The sequence below is a fragment of the Hippopotamus amphibius genome, chromosome 17, assembly GCF_030028045.1.
Source record: "Hippopotamus amphibius kiboko isolate mHipAmp2 chromosome 17, mHipAmp2.hap2, whole genome shotgun sequence".
NCBI classification, from domain to species: domain Eukaryota; kingdom Metazoa; phylum Chordata; class Mammalia; order Artiodactyla; family Hippopotamidae; genus Hippopotamus; species Hippopotamus amphibius.
Window position 1 is genome coordinate 13602295 of NC_080202.1, and position 15360 is coordinate 13617654.

At 37.6% G+C, this 15360-nt stretch overlaps 1 protein-coding gene across 2 annotated transcripts in view; it reads left to right on the forward strand.

Moving 5' to 3' along the window:
• Positions 1 to 15360, forward strand: part of YWHAE (tyrosine 3-monooxygenase/tryptophan 5-monooxygenase activation protein epsilon) — a 53004-nt gene that overhangs the window by 33180 nt on the left and 4464 nt on the right. For both annotated transcript variants that reach the window (XM_057716502.1, XM_057716501.1), the window contains exons 2-5: positions 6235 to 6434; positions 10817 to 10923; positions 11972 to 12178; positions 14099 to 14235. In XM_057716502.1, coding sequence (XP_057572485.1) covers positions 6235 to 6434; positions 10817 to 10923; positions 11972 to 12178; positions 14099 to 14235 — 651 coding nt within the window. The remainder of the gene's footprint in view (positions 1 to 6234; positions 6435 to 10816; positions 10924 to 11971; positions 12179 to 14098; positions 14236 to 15360) is intronic.

The following is a 15360-nucleotide window of genomic DNA, read 5'->3' on the forward strand; positions in this document are numbered from 1 at the left end:
ATTTTGGTTTTACCATTTAATGGCTGTGTGACTTTAGGCAAGTTACTTTTTCAGTTTTTTGTCTTTAAAATCAGGATTATGTCTTCTAACAACTGGCAGACATCTTTTTCCTGTTCAGAGAAATTATAGTTATGACCCTGTATGCTTTGGTAGGAGGTACATGAATCCTATTAGCCAGTACAGAGCCTGCTCATTTTGCTGTGACTGATTGTGAACAGTTTGCTTCCATCCTGACCCTGACTGTCATTAGGAACTGTAGAATTGGGCCTTATGATAACTTGTAGTCAGTCTGATAGGTGGAGACATGCCCCTCTTTAGATTTTGTAATCTGTCTTTATAAAATTAAGACTGTTGAAACTCAGCAGAGACCTGTTTTACCATCTAGCAGGGACATTCTTGAGAGAATCAAATTTACTGAGATGTTGTTTACTGTTAGTGAGTGGCATGGGAGTATCTGCTCTCTACTAGGCATTGGCAGTAAGCTTTTTAAAGATAATGTTCTGGGGGGTTAACTTGTAGGTGGAAGAAAATGTATTATAAGCACATTTTAATGTATTAAGCATGTAAATCTGTTGTCATTGAAACCATTTATCTTGCATCTGTTCTTAAAAAAGCAAACAAAAGGATCTCCGTAGAGATGAATTCAAATAAATGCTCAAATCTGAGGTAATATGATTAAATCAAAGGATGACTCTGGAGTCAGAGTGACTGTTGCAATCCACAAATTTGTGATTTTGAGCAAGTTTCACCTCCACACTTTTTAGTTTCCTTTTATAAAAATGGGGATAATACTGGTACTTCAAAGATCTGTTCAGATTCAATGAATTAATACATGCAAAGCATTTGAAACAGTTACTGCCATGAGGTGTTTTATTTGTGAATGAGTTTATGGATTTGTAAATAGTTCAAAGAGCAAAACCAAGAACCCAAGCTAAATTAAAGTTGGGGTGCAAAACATTTGACTCTCCTGGCAGGACAGTAACAAATAGAGGCAAGCTGATTTAATGTAATGGATGTCTAACTCTAGGCTGTTATCACTCAATGAAGGAGAAATGGAGCAAAGCAAGCTTAGTACCCAGAGAACACCATAATTCAAAAAGACACATGCACTCCAGTGTTCATTGCAGCACTATTTACAATAGCCAGGACATGGAAGCAACCTACATGTCCATCAACAGATGAATGGATAAAGAAGATGTGGTACATATATACAATGGAATATTACTCAGCTGTAAAAAGCAATGAAACTGAGACATTTGTAGAGATATGGATGGACCTAGAGACTGTCATACAGAGTGAAGTGAGTCAGAAAGAGGAAAACAAATATCATATATTAACACATATATGTGGACTATAGAAAAATGATACAAATCAACCGGTTTGCAAGGCAGAAGTAGAGACACAGATGTAGAGAACAAACATATGGACACCAAGTGGGGAAAGCGGGGAGGATTGGGAGGGGAATGAATTGGGAGATTGGGATACCAAATTGTACACTCTAAATATATGCAGTTTATTGTATAAATAAAAAATAAAAAATGAAAAAAAGTAAGCTTAGTATTTGGTTAAGATGTCCTTTGAGTTGTGAGAATTATATGTTTCAGAGTTTATGTAACAGTGGTGATTTTCAGTCAGCTACCCATTGTCCCCAAACTATCAAGAGTCCCAGAGATTGATTGATTATTTTTTGGCTGCGTTGGGTCTTCATTGCTGCACGCGGGCTTTTCTCTAGTTGTGGCGAGTGGGGGTTACTCTTCATTGCAGTGCGAGGGCTTCTCAGTGCCATGGCTTCTCTTCTTGCAGAGCACGGGCTTCATTAGTTCTGGTGCATGAGCTCAGTAGTTGTGGTGCACGGGCTTATTTGCTCCGTGGCATGTGGGATCTTCCCAGACCAGGGATTGAACCCACGTCCCCTGCATTGGGAGGCGGATTCTTAACCACTGTGCCACCAGAGAAGTCCCCCAGAGATTATATTTTATTGCCTAAAACTCATTTACCAAACTGTGCATCCACAAGTAGTGATTTGACCATGAGTTGCAGTTCTCTGGTTCACAAATTGTGATCATATCTGTTGTAGATAGATTTGACAGCCTTCCTCCATCCGAGAAATGCTGAGATCACATTGATAAAATAGTTGCTGCAAAGATGATTTCATGAAATACTAGTTGTACTTGAGAAGTTTATGTGAATGTAACTGGTGTTAATCCTCTGCTGATGGAGGTTTTAAGGATGTGGCTCATCTAGAGTTTTGGATAAATAGGGTTTTAATATAGTTTGGGGGTATATTATAGTTAGGGTCGTGTTTCTGTTGCTGGTGTTAAAAAAGGATAAGGATGAAACCAGTGTTAGGAGACTCTAATCATAGATGTCATTTCTCCAAGTCAGTACAAAGCACTGGTTGTAGAACTATTAGGAGTAGTATGAAGCTTTCCTCTTCTGATTCATGCTACTACTATCCCTTAATCTAGTTCCTTCAGGAATGGAGAAATTTATGACCATAAAGGGCTATGAGTAGTAGTTGGACTTTAAAAGTGACTACTACAACTGAGTAATAAAAAGGCAAAAATTGGCAAAGCATCCGAATGGATATTTTCCAAAGAGCATACACAAATAGGCAATTAGCATATGAAAAGATGCTCAACATCATTAGCCATCAAGGAAATGCAAATCAAAATCAGAGGTACCACTTCACGCCCACTAGGATGACTATTTTTTGTTTTTAAAGGAAGCAAGTGTTGGTGAGAGTATAGAGGAATTAGAATTCTCCTTTATTGCTGGTGGAATGGTGCAGCCCCTGTGGAAAAAGTTTAGCAGTTCCTTCCTCAAAAAGTTATCACATGACCCTACAGTTCCACTCCTTACGTATATATATGTATTCAAGAGACTTAAATGCATACTTACATGAATGTTCATAGCAGCATTATTCATAATAGCTAAAAAGTGGAAAGTCAACTTACTGTCCATTAACTGATGAACGGATAAGAGAAATGTGGTATATACATATGTACATATGGTAAATGAAGTATCAGTAGATGCTGCACTATGGCTGAACCTTGAAACATGCTAAGTGAAAGAAGCCAGTTACAGAAGACAACATACTGTATAATTCTGTTCATATGAAATGTCCAGATAGGTAAATCCATGGAGTTGGAAAGTAGATTGGTAGTTGCCTAGGGCTGAGGGATTTGGGGGTAGATAGGGAATGACTGCCAATGTGTGTATGGAGTGTTTCTTTTTCAAATGATGAAAAATGTTCTAAAATTGAGTATGGTAATCGTTGCTCAATTCTGTGAATGTACTAAAAATCATTGAATTGTATGCTTTAAATAGGTGAGTTGTATGTGAATTATAGATCAATAAAGCTGTTATTGAATAATAACTGCTGCTTTTTTAAGTTCTACCACAGTCTTTTGTGCATTGTTTTGTGGCTTTTTCCATGAAGGGAATTATATACTTAATTGAAGCTGGGATAGTAGAATATCATTGAGTATTTAAAATATACTCCTTACCTCACCTTGTAAAACTGTTGTTATGTTCATTGTTGAAAATTTCTAAAGCATAGAAAAAATCTGAGTCATCTGGAATAGTACCCAGAGACATACCATTGTTAAATTTCTAGTGATATTAGATATTTGGGTAAAGTTTTTCCATATGTAATATTGCAGAGCTCTACAATTTAAAAAGAATTACGGCCTTTTTTTGGTGTGTAGCCAGGTTTTTAAATTGCTTTGTTGTTGGAACAGCTGAGATGATTTACTGGTTCACTTCTGAAGCATGTTTAATTTGTTAGTTTTTGAGAACTAGTGTGGCGGTGAGCTTGAAATGATACCCTCTTTACTCCACTGCCACTAAATATAGCCTTTTTTTCATGGTTATGGTTAAAAAAAATTGGATGTTTCAAATGAATGCACTCAGGATCCAACATTATTACCATATACGCCTTAATATTTGTTTTTTTAATGCTTCAGAATTTGCGTTTAAAAAATTCAGCTGGGACTTCCTAGGTGGCACGGTGGGTGGGAATCCACCTGCCAATGCAGGGGCATGGGTTTGATCCCTGCCCCAGGAAAATACCACATGCCACAGAGCAGCTAGGCCTGTGTGCCACAACTGTTGAGCCTGCGCTCTAGAGCCCTTGAGCCACAACTGTTGAGCCTGTGTGCTGCAGCTCCTGAAGCCCACGTGCCTGGAATCCATGCTCTACAACAGGAGAGGGCACTGCAGTAAGCCCGTGCACCACAACGAGGAGTAGCCCCCGCTCGCCACAACTAGAGAAAGCCCGTGTGCAGCAGCAAAGACCCAACACAGCCAATAAATAAATAAATAAATAAATTTTTAAAAAAAATTTCAGCTGTATTGAGGTAAAATTTATAATACAGCACTTTTACAGACAAAATTCATTGTTTTGATAAATGTATTCAGTTTGTGTAACCACCACAGTAGAACAATTCTGTTATCCCCAAATTTCCCTTGTACTCCTTTGCTTACAAGCCTCGTACTTCACGCCTAAATCTTGATAACCAGTTACTTGCTTTCTGTCTTTATAGTTTTGCATTTTCTATAACTTGATTTAAGTGGAATCAGTGCTTTTGGTCTAGCTTTTTTCAGTGAGCATGATGTTGTTTGAAATTCATCCACGTTGTTACTTGTATCAGTAGTTCATCCTTTTTTATTCTTGAGTAGTATTCCATTGTATGGATGGACATTTGAGCTGTTTTCACCTTTTGGGTATTATAAGTAAAGTTGCTGTGGATGTGTGTGTAGAAGTCTTTGTGAAGATATGTTTTGGTATCTCTTGGGTAATACCTAGGAGTGGGCTTGCTTATTAGTCTTATGGTGTTTAACTCTGTAAGAAACTACTGAATTGTTTTCTAAAGATCATACCATCTTGATATTTCTATTGACTTCTTGATATTCCTGAGAGGATAATTTTTGAAAACATATTTCCTGGGATTACACATAATTTAGCATATCATTAAGCACTGTTTTCATAAAGTCACCATCTGCATCATACCTTAAGGTATGTTTATGCTTAGTATGCTAAGGGTGCTTCTTTAAACACAGATTCTTGGGTCTCATCACCAAAAATTGTGACTCAGTAAAGTTGGAGAGCCACATGCTAGTATGGCATTTAGTCTTTTCTAAAAGCATAGTTTTCATTAATATATTTATTCAGTTAGTGTTTGTGAAGCTGTTTTTGGTTCTTCCTTTGCATTCATGTGGATTTTATTACCTATTTTTTCCTATACTTCGAATGTCCCAAGTTTTATCTGGACCCCTTTCTTTGCTCGCCACCTAGTGGTAACGAATAAGAACCATCCAAAATTTTGCTGATGAATGAATTCATAGGAGGTGGACAGTACCCTTCTAAAGGAGGAAGGGTTGGAAATACCCAAAGATAAGTTTGTGTTTGTGACTAACCAAATGCTCAGTGCATGTTTGCTATATGAATGAATTCCCTTTCCTCTCATGATTGGCTTTTGGAGAAATTCAATTTGTTTGTATTTAATTGGGGAATAAATTATTTGAGAGAAAATGCATTTTAGAGCCTGTAAATTTAAAGCTTTTGTCTTAAGCTGCCAGCTGAATTATTTTTACTGGGAAATGGGTAGGTGTGTGCTCCTAGTTCCCTTACTTAATATATGAGAGATGCCTCCAGACCATACTGAATTATATTTGGTACCATGTGAAGTCATTTTTGTTCCATATTTATATTCTAGGTCCTCCTTTTCTGGGCTTTTAATTTACTTTGTCATTTACATGTTTTTAGTTTTTTACTCATACTAGTTTTTTTTTTTATTAATTTTTATTGGCTGTGTTGGGTCTTCCTGCTCACGGGCTTTCTCTGGTTGCAGCGAGTGGGGGCTACTCTTCATTGCAGTTTGCAGGCTTCTCATCATGGTGGCTTCTCTTGTCTTGGAGCATGGGCTCTAGGCGAGTGGGCTTCAGTAGTTATGCCTCGCAGGATCAGGAGTTGTGGTGCACGGGCTTAGTTGCTCTGTGGCATGTAGGTTCTTCCCAGACCAGGGCTCAAACCTGTGTCCCCTGCATTGGCAGGCGGATTCTTAACCACCAGGGAAATCCTACTCATACTAGTTTTGATGATTGTAAGGTTATTTTGTTAAAAAATGTGTCTTTTGTTTTATATTAGCTTGACAGTAAAAAGACCTACTGTGATAGGGATGTTTTAACAAAACTTAGTTTGTGCTGTCTCATTTTATTTTTCACTTATAGAAATGGTGGAATCAATGAAGAAAGTAGCAGGGATGGATGTGGAGTTGACAGTTGAAGAAAGAAACCTCCTATCTGTTGCATATAAAAATGTGATTGGAGCTAGAAGAGCTTCCTGGAGAATAATCAGCAGCATTGAACAGAAAGAAGAAAACAAGGGAGGTGAAGACAAACTAAAAATGATTCGGGAATATCGGCAAATGGTGAGATTGTCTTATCCTAGACAGCTTTAAAGAATGATGTCTTAGGTTTTGGACTATTTAGATCATAGCCTAGTATACACAGTGTTGCATACTTGTGTAGTGTATGTTTTATATTTTAATGGATTTGCATCTTTCACTCACCTGGATTGGGAATTACAGGCTATATAGTATTTCAGGACAGTGGAGAAGAACTTTTTCCTTGGAAGCTACAGAGAGTAGTGTTCAACTTTGAGCACTACACAAGTAGAGAACTAATTTAATCTTGGTTTTTATTGTGTAACTACAAAATACTTCATTGAGTGACTTGAAATTACCGTTTGGGACAATTTAACAAATATTTGTGTGCCTGTTACGTACCACACCAGTGACTAGTTGATATGGGTGCAAAGATGAGACAGTTATAGTTAATATCCTTACGGAAGATCAGTCTAGTCATTGTTTTTTTTAATAGCATAGAAAGTATCAGAGGGCATGGGACATTAGTTCATGAATTTATTGTTTCACACATTACATGTGGGTATATACAGACATGTAATGTTTTTCTTTTTGTGGGTTTTGGTCAAAAAAGTTTAATCTAGTGCAGTGGTTCTCAACCAGAGGTGACTCTGTGCCTCAGAGGACATTTGGCAATGTCTAGAGACGTTTTTGGCTGTCACAACTTGAGGGTTGTATTGGTATTTTAGTGGATAGAAATGAGGATACTGCTAAATAAGCATCCTATTATGCATAGACTAACCCCCCCACTGTTGAGAAACTGAGTCTAGTGGAAATGATTCTAAACGCATTCTTTTTTTTTAAATTAATTAATTTATTTTATTGGCTGTGTTGGGTCTTTTTTTTTGCTGTGCACAGGCTTTCTTTAGTTGCGGTGAGTGGGGGGCTACTCTTTGTTGTGGTGCGTGGGCTCCTCATTGCTATGGCTTCTCTTGTTGCGGAGCACAGGCTCTAGGCGCGTGGGCTTCAGTAGTTGCAGCACATGGGCTCAGTAGTTGTGGCTCACGGGCTTAGTTGCTCCGCGGCATGTGGGATCTTCCTGGAGCAGGGATCGAACTCGTGTCCCCTGCATTGGCGGGAGGATTCTCAACCACTGCGCCACCTAGGAAGCCTAAACGCATTCTTAAAGAGTACAGTGAGGGAAATAACAGAAGTGGTCAAAAGTTAGCATGGGGAGTGATTTGGTAGGGGGAGGGAAAGGGGAAACAACATTTACTGACGGACACAGGGAGATGCTTATATATAATTGTGCAAGATACTGTATTTAATCTTTAAGTGACCCTGTAAAGGGTTGGTATCATACCAGCTTATAGATGGGACAGCAGAGATGTTCTGAGTGATTAAGTGACATACCTGGGGTCACATAGAAAGTCGTGAGCTGGGACCATTACCTTCCAGTATATTGGAACAAAGAATATGGATTGTCAGTAGGCCAGTTTGGTGCCTCAGAGGGGTGAGGAAATGAGAAAGTTGAAAGTGCTGAATGAAGAGTGATAAGTCTGTGGGCTAGATTGTGGGGTTTGGGGTAAGTAGGAAAGGAAACAGGAACCAAAGATAGGGACTGATAAATTGGGAGAAGATGAACGAGCTAAGAGGCTGGAGGTCTTGATGTGTCTGTAAGTAGAAATAACAGAAGTAAAAGAACTAAAAACGCAAGTTGTAATCCAGTAGTAAAATACTGGAATTTAGGACTTCCAGGATAGAACAGCGCAGTTAGGAGTTTGGGCCAAGTGGTTATCATGGAGTTGAGATCAAGGAACTGTGTTGAAAGGAACATAATGATACCTTGGTGTGTGATACCAGGAATTGGAGAGGTAAGCTGTAGATACTCAGTGAATGTGAGTGAAGAGCCTGCAAGGATCTATTGATGACAGAAATTGATAGCGGATACGCTTCCAAGGAGGAAGAGTTTCGAGTATTAGGAGAGTGGTCATACTGAGTCATTGAGGAGTTAAGAGAATTCAGAAATCATCCTTCTTTTAGAGCAGTCTGTCTCTACTTGAAAAGCCATAAAGAAGGTAGTTAATTCAGGAGAGTTGGCTTTACTGAGGATCAGGACGAGATGATAGGAGAAGAGCGAGTGGGAGAATTATTTACAGTGGAAAGGAGGAGGTTCCAGAGGGCATGAAATGAATTTGGAAGGGATGAACAATGTCACTGCAGTAATAGAAAATGGAAAGTAGAATGTGTGTGTGTCTTTCGGGGAGGTGTGCATTTTTGGCATGGTAAATGAATTGAGATGAGGGGCAATAATTCCTTAAGTTTACAGATTTTTGGTGTTGTAACTATGGATCTACCACGAAGGCACAGTAGTGGTTAAGAATGTGAGCCCTGAAAGCAAAATGCCTGGGTTTGAATTTTTATTCCATCCCTTACAAACTGTGACTCTAGCCATGTAACCTACCTGGGTTCAAGTTCTCACTTTGCCTCTAAGTTCAAGTTAGTAATCTTTGGGCAAATACAGTAATCTTTGTTTTCCTATATAAGTGGAGACAATAGTTGCTACCTCATTAGAGAAGCTACATAGGATAGCTTCCTCCACAAGAGGGCATACAGCAGTACCAAGCAGTATCAGCAGTATTTTGTCTTGTGGAACTGAAAACCACAGCCACAGAAAGATAGAGAAAATGAAAACGCAGAGGACTTTGTACCAGATGAAGGGACAGGATAAAATCTCAGAAAAACAACTAAATGAGGAGGAGATAGGCACCCTTACAGAAAAAGAATTCAGAATAATGATGGTGAAGATGATCCAGGACTGTGAAAAAAGACTGGATGCAAAGATCAAAAAGTTTACCAAAGACCTAGAAGAATTAAAGAGCAAACAGATATGCAACACAATAACTGAAATGAAAAATACACTAGAAGAAACCAAGAGCAGATTAAGAGAGGCAGAAGGGTGAATAAGTGACCTGGAAGACAGAATGGTGATAATCACTGATGTGGAAAAGAATAAAGAAAAAAAAATGAAAAGAACTGAAGACAGCCTAAGAGACCTCTGGAAAAATGTTAAACGCACCAACATTCACATTATAGGGGTCCCAGAAGGAGAAGAGAGAGAGAAAGGACCTGAGAAAATATTGGAAGAGATTCTAGTTGAAAACTTCCCTAACATGGGAAAGGAAGTAGCTACCCAAATCCAGGAAGTGCAGAGAGTCCCAAGCAGGATAAACTCAAGGAGAAGCACATCAAGGCATATAGTAGTCAAATTGACAAAAATTAAAGGCAGACAAAAGTTATTACAAGCAACAAGGGAAAAGCGACAAATAACATACAAGGGAACTCCCATCAGGTTAACAGCTGATTTCTCAGCAGAAACTCTGCAAGCCAGAACGGAGTGGCATGATATTTTTCAAGTGATGAAGGGGAGGAACCTACAACCAAGAATACTCTACCCAGCAAGGATCTCATTCAGATTCGACAGAGAAATCAAAAGCTTTACAGACAAGCAACAGCTAAGAGAATTCAGCACCACCAAACCAGCTCTACAACAAATGCTAAAGGAATTTCTCTAAGTGGGAAACATAAGAGAAGAAAAGGACCTACAAAAACATAAACAAAACAATTAAGAAAATGGTAACAGGAACATACATATGGATAATTACCTTGAATGTAAATGCACTAAATGCACCAACCAAAAGACACAGGCTGGCTGAATGGATACAAAAACAAGACCCATGTATATGCTGTCTACAAGAGACCCACTTCAGACCTAAGGACACATACAGACTGAAAGTGAGGGGATGCAAATGGAAATCAAAAGAAAGCTGGAGTAGCATTATTCATATCAGATAAAATAGACTTTGAAATAAAAAATGTTAAAAGAGACAAGAAAGGACATTACATGAAGATCAAGGGATCAATCCAAGAAGAAGAGATAACAATTATATATATCTATGCACCCAATATAGGAGCACCTCCATGCATAAGGCAAATGCTAACAACTATGAAAGAGGAAATGTAAGGCAGAAATAGAGACACAGATGTAGAGAATAAACATGGACACCAGGTTGGGAAAGCCAGGAGGGTTGGGGGGGAATGAATTGGGAGATTGGGATACCAAATTGTACACTCTAAATATATGCTGTTTATTGTCTGTTAACTGTATCTCAATAAAAGTTCTTTAAAAAAAAAAAGCTACTTAATATAAATGTGCTACACTCAGTAAGTAGTAATCACTGTTCTGTAGCTAAACTGTGAGATTTTTTTTGAAGCACCTAAGTAATGGCATGTCAGAAGAAATACTTTCCACAAACCAGAGACAGCTTTTCTATCAGAGTTTCAGAAAGGGGGTTTGGAGAGGGATATATATGTTCTCTTCTCCAAAACCAGAGATAGAATGTGTATAATTTCTTAAACAACTTTTGACTCTTTTTTTCCCCCCCCAGGTTGAGACTGAGCTAAAGTTAATCTGTTGTGACATTCTGGATGTACTGGACAAACACCTCATTCCAGCAGCTAACACTGGCGAGTCCAAGGTTTTCTATTATAAAATGTAGGTTCTATACTAGAAGGGAAAATGTCAGATTAAATGTTGGCTCTCTTAGAATCATCACTTTTTTAAAAAAGTTTTAAAATTAACTTACTGGCTGCATTGGGTCTTAGTTGCTGCACACGAGCTTTCTCTAGTTGCAGCGAGCGGGGACTAAGGGGCTACTCTATGTTTCAGTGCTCAGGCTTCTCAGTGCGGTGGCTTCTCGTTGCAGAGCACGGACTCTAGGCATGTGGGCTTCAGTAGTTGTGGCGTGTGGTCTCAATAGTTGTGGCTCTTGGGCTCTAGAGCGCAGGCTCAGTACTTGTGGTACACGGGCTTAGTTGCTCTGTGGCATGTGGGATCTTCCTGGACCAGGGCTCGAACTGGTGTACCCTGCATTGGTAGGTGGATTCTTAACCACCGCACCAGCAGGGAAGTCCAGAATCATCACTTTTTTATGTAGGTTTTCAACATTTTATTTAATGTTGGAAAGATAGTCATGGGAGGAGTGATTCTCAAGACTTAATTTTTGAAAACTCATTTGTAGAAGCACTGCTAAGAAGAATCAGTAGTACTGCATTTAAGATGATCAGACTATTGCTGTAAAAATGTACTAGGTTTTGCTTTACCTGTTTATATTCATTTGGTTGTGTGGGGCTGTCTGCCTGGCTACAAGCAATGCATTTATACAGTTCAGTCTTAACATTTTATATAGAAGTTTTATTTCATGATTAACAAACTGTTGTGCCATTCTTTGGAACCACTTTTTGTATTTAATTCTGGTCTATTAAGTGATAAATTTCTTGGTTTTTGAGCTTTTTCAGTTAATTTCTCTAGGATTTTGCTTATATTTGGCAATGTGAAATCTCTGAAGAGGAAAACTAAATAGATGAGTCAGTAGTTACAGAAAGAGACTTGAAATTATTGAAGTATACCTGTTGTTTCATATTTTTGTTGCATACTTGGTTTGATGTAATATAGAAAAAATTTAACAACTTATTTAAAAAGCATTTCTAATTCTGTTCTGTTTTTTTTGTTTGTTTGTTTGTTTTTGTTTTTGTTTTTTTAGGAAAGGGGACTACCACAGGTATCTGGCTGAATTTGCCACAGGAAATGACAGGAAGGAGGCTGCAGAGAACAGCCTGGTGGCTTATAAAGCTGCTAGTGATATTGCAATGACAGAACTTCCACCAACACATCCAATTCGCTTAGGTCTTGCTCTCAACTTTTCCGTATTCTACTATGAAATTCTTAATTCCCCTGACCGTGCCTGCAGGTAAGTCATGAAAGGGAACAAAAAAAACTCTGTGAAAGTGAAAAAGATTTACAAAAGAGAATAGATACTTGTTTTTCTGTCTTGTTCCCTGGGACTACCTTCGTTGCCCTGGCCCTGTAATAGAGAATTATTTTGGCTCTATGCAGCTGTTTTGGATGATATAAAGACAGCCCTATCTCTATTCACTAGGATAGCAGTTAGGATAATTATGTTAATGGAGAAAAATTTGATTGGTAGATTGAAAAGAATCTTGTTACAGAGCAGAAGGAAATAATGAGGAATTTTCATAATAGAATTATCTTCATTTTTGTATATTAGCTTTCAGCCTTGATAGCATGTGTTTAATATAGTTATACTCTTAGTGTACATGTCATTTTGTATTTTCTATCATAAGATTTGCCATCCTGTTGATATATGTAAAAGTATTCTCCCATTTATACTTCAGATTGTTTCCAGTTTTTGATAGAAATATAAATTTAAGGAATATCTTTATGTACATAGCTTTTTACTTTTAAAATATACATAACGTGAAGTTTATCATTCTGTTTTTAAATGTGCTATTCAGTGTCATTAAGACCCCCACAATATTCTGTCACCACTATTTCTAAAACTTTTTTCATCACCTGAAACTAATCACTAAACAGTAACTCCATATTCCCCCTCTGCCCCAGTCCCTGTTAATCTCTACTTTCTGTCCTTATGAATTTACCTATTTTAGATGCCTCATATAATAGGAATAATGTATCTCTTCTTTGTAACTTCAGTGTTCTTGAGGATAGGAATCAGATATTCCATGAAAGGAGAGATTTTCCTGATGTAAGGTGGATTCATTTGAATGCAAATCAACATTAATTTATCTAAATACATTCTAAATGGCTAGTCGAATTTGTCCAAACAGGTAATATGTCTTAACTAAAGAAGCTATAGCTGTTCAGCTGATAGTATTGGTTGAATCTTTCATTGTCATTCTGCAGTCTAGTTGTCCCACACATAGCTTCAGCTTAAGTCCTTTCCATGCTTTTGCTTTAATTTGAAGTGTGCTCTGTGCTCTTTTCTTACCCATTAAGATTAGTTTAAATATGACTTCCCCATTTGCTGCTCCTCTTCAGTCCCTGAAGTACTTTCTCTAGGATAGCACTTCATCCTTCTTTTATAGTAGTTATTTATGTCAGTCCCTCTATTCTTAGATGTTTTAAAAGTTCATCGTGGACTCGGATTATGTCTCTTTCCTCTTTTCTTGTCCCCACCCGTGCCCACCATCACTTGGTGTGCATAGTACACAGTACTCAATAAGTGAATATGGATTTTGTTTCTTCTTTTTTTTTTAATTAATTTTATTTATTATTTTTTGGGGATACACCAAGTTCAGTCATCTGTTTTTATACACATATCCCCGTATTCCCTCCCTCCCTTGTTGTTTCTTAACTGTAGTAGATGGCTTATATGATCACATTTTTGTGGGTTCTAGATTGCTGTTTTTTCCTTCCTTGCTCCATTAACATTAAATCCTGTTGCATTAAATTGTGAGATACTGTCCCAGAATTTTCTCTTTTTGCATTAAAACTTTGTTAAATAAGTGAACCATTGACTAGAACTTGGAAATACCTTTAATATGCATATATTTTGGTGGTGGATTAGGATGGGATTTGGTTTGCTTGTGAAAAGTATATAGTAAGTGGAACACCACTAGTTCCAAAGTTGCTGGAGTACAGAATTGAAAAGGGAGTTAACAGAAAGTTAATTTTCATCAGTTATATCTGTTTTTCCTTTATCTCAATTCCTAAACCCAAGTATTCAGTGTCACTATTACATACTGTGTGATAACTGAAGAAAAGACTGAAATTTAACTTACATCATTTCTAATTCTGTTTTTGGACTGTTTAGTCTATGTTTGTAATACATTTATGTAAATACTTGTAGGTTGGCAAAAGCAGCTTTTGATGATGCAATTGCAGAACTGGATACGCTGAGTGAAGAAAGCTATAAGGACTCTACACTTATCATGCAGTTGTTACGTGATAATCTGACACTATGGACTTCAGACATGCAGGGTGATGGTAAGGAGACCGAAGTTAAAGTGTGTCTCTTTTAGTTGGATCTATTTACTCTTAGAAGTTGGGACTTTATATTAAGCTATAACTTAGTTTGGAGGATAGGCTGTGAGTCTATCAAATTTTAATTACTGCCTTTACAAGAAATGATATCAAAGTACAGTCTTACATTTTGGTCTGTAAGATAACGAAAGAATTTGGGAAAGAGGATCTCTTGTTAATATTCAGAGATTTAAAGTTTTATCTCTAATAATTGCTAAACTTAGTTTACCTCTTCTCTCACACTGTGTTGAAAGATGGAGGGAGAGGAAGCAGTTCATATTATCATTCCTCAGATTCAATTTTAGGGGTCTAAGGTTAATTGTATTTGATTGTCATGATTACTGCTTTGGCTGAGTGGTAATCCTCAGGTTAAAACTACATGGTTATGAGTAGATATTTATGAAGCATCATTTCTGTGTTGAAATCTTTTATCTGAAAAAGGAACTAGTTTCCCTCTGTATTCTATGCAACAAATGGAATGTCCTGTCCATAGGTCCTTATTTAAGAGTTCTGGTGTAGTCTTTGTTTTCTAGCATTGCAGTTGTAAATAGTTACTAGAGTATTTTATAAAATTTAACCTTGTGACGGTGGGTGGGGTGGGTGCTTAATGTTTATTCCAGATGTAAAAGGCCAAATTTGTCACATTTCTTGATTTTAAAGGATCTTTTATTGTGCCCATTTCTAAAGAATTGTTTTTACCCATAATAGCTCGTTGAAGGGGGGTGGGGGGAACGGGGAGATGGACACAAACTAGTGTGACATGACAATTGAGAGTTTTTGTAATTGGTGGTGATATGGGGAGTGGAAACAAAGTTCATTGTCACTTTTAGTTACAGATCCTTTAAGAGTATATAACCCAAACTGAAGCATGTGTTTTATTGCTTGAGGCTGGCTGTAGTTTCTGTTGATCAAAGCAACATGTTGTACTGTATTTGGAAACATACTTTTTAAAGGAGTTTCTGAAAATGGGTGTCAGGGCATATAAGTTGGCAGTGGAAGAATTGAGTCAGATTTTAGAATTTATCTTGGGTTATGGTACTGAAGTGAGAATTAGGTGACTCAGCTTCTGAAGCGCACTAGCTCGATGAA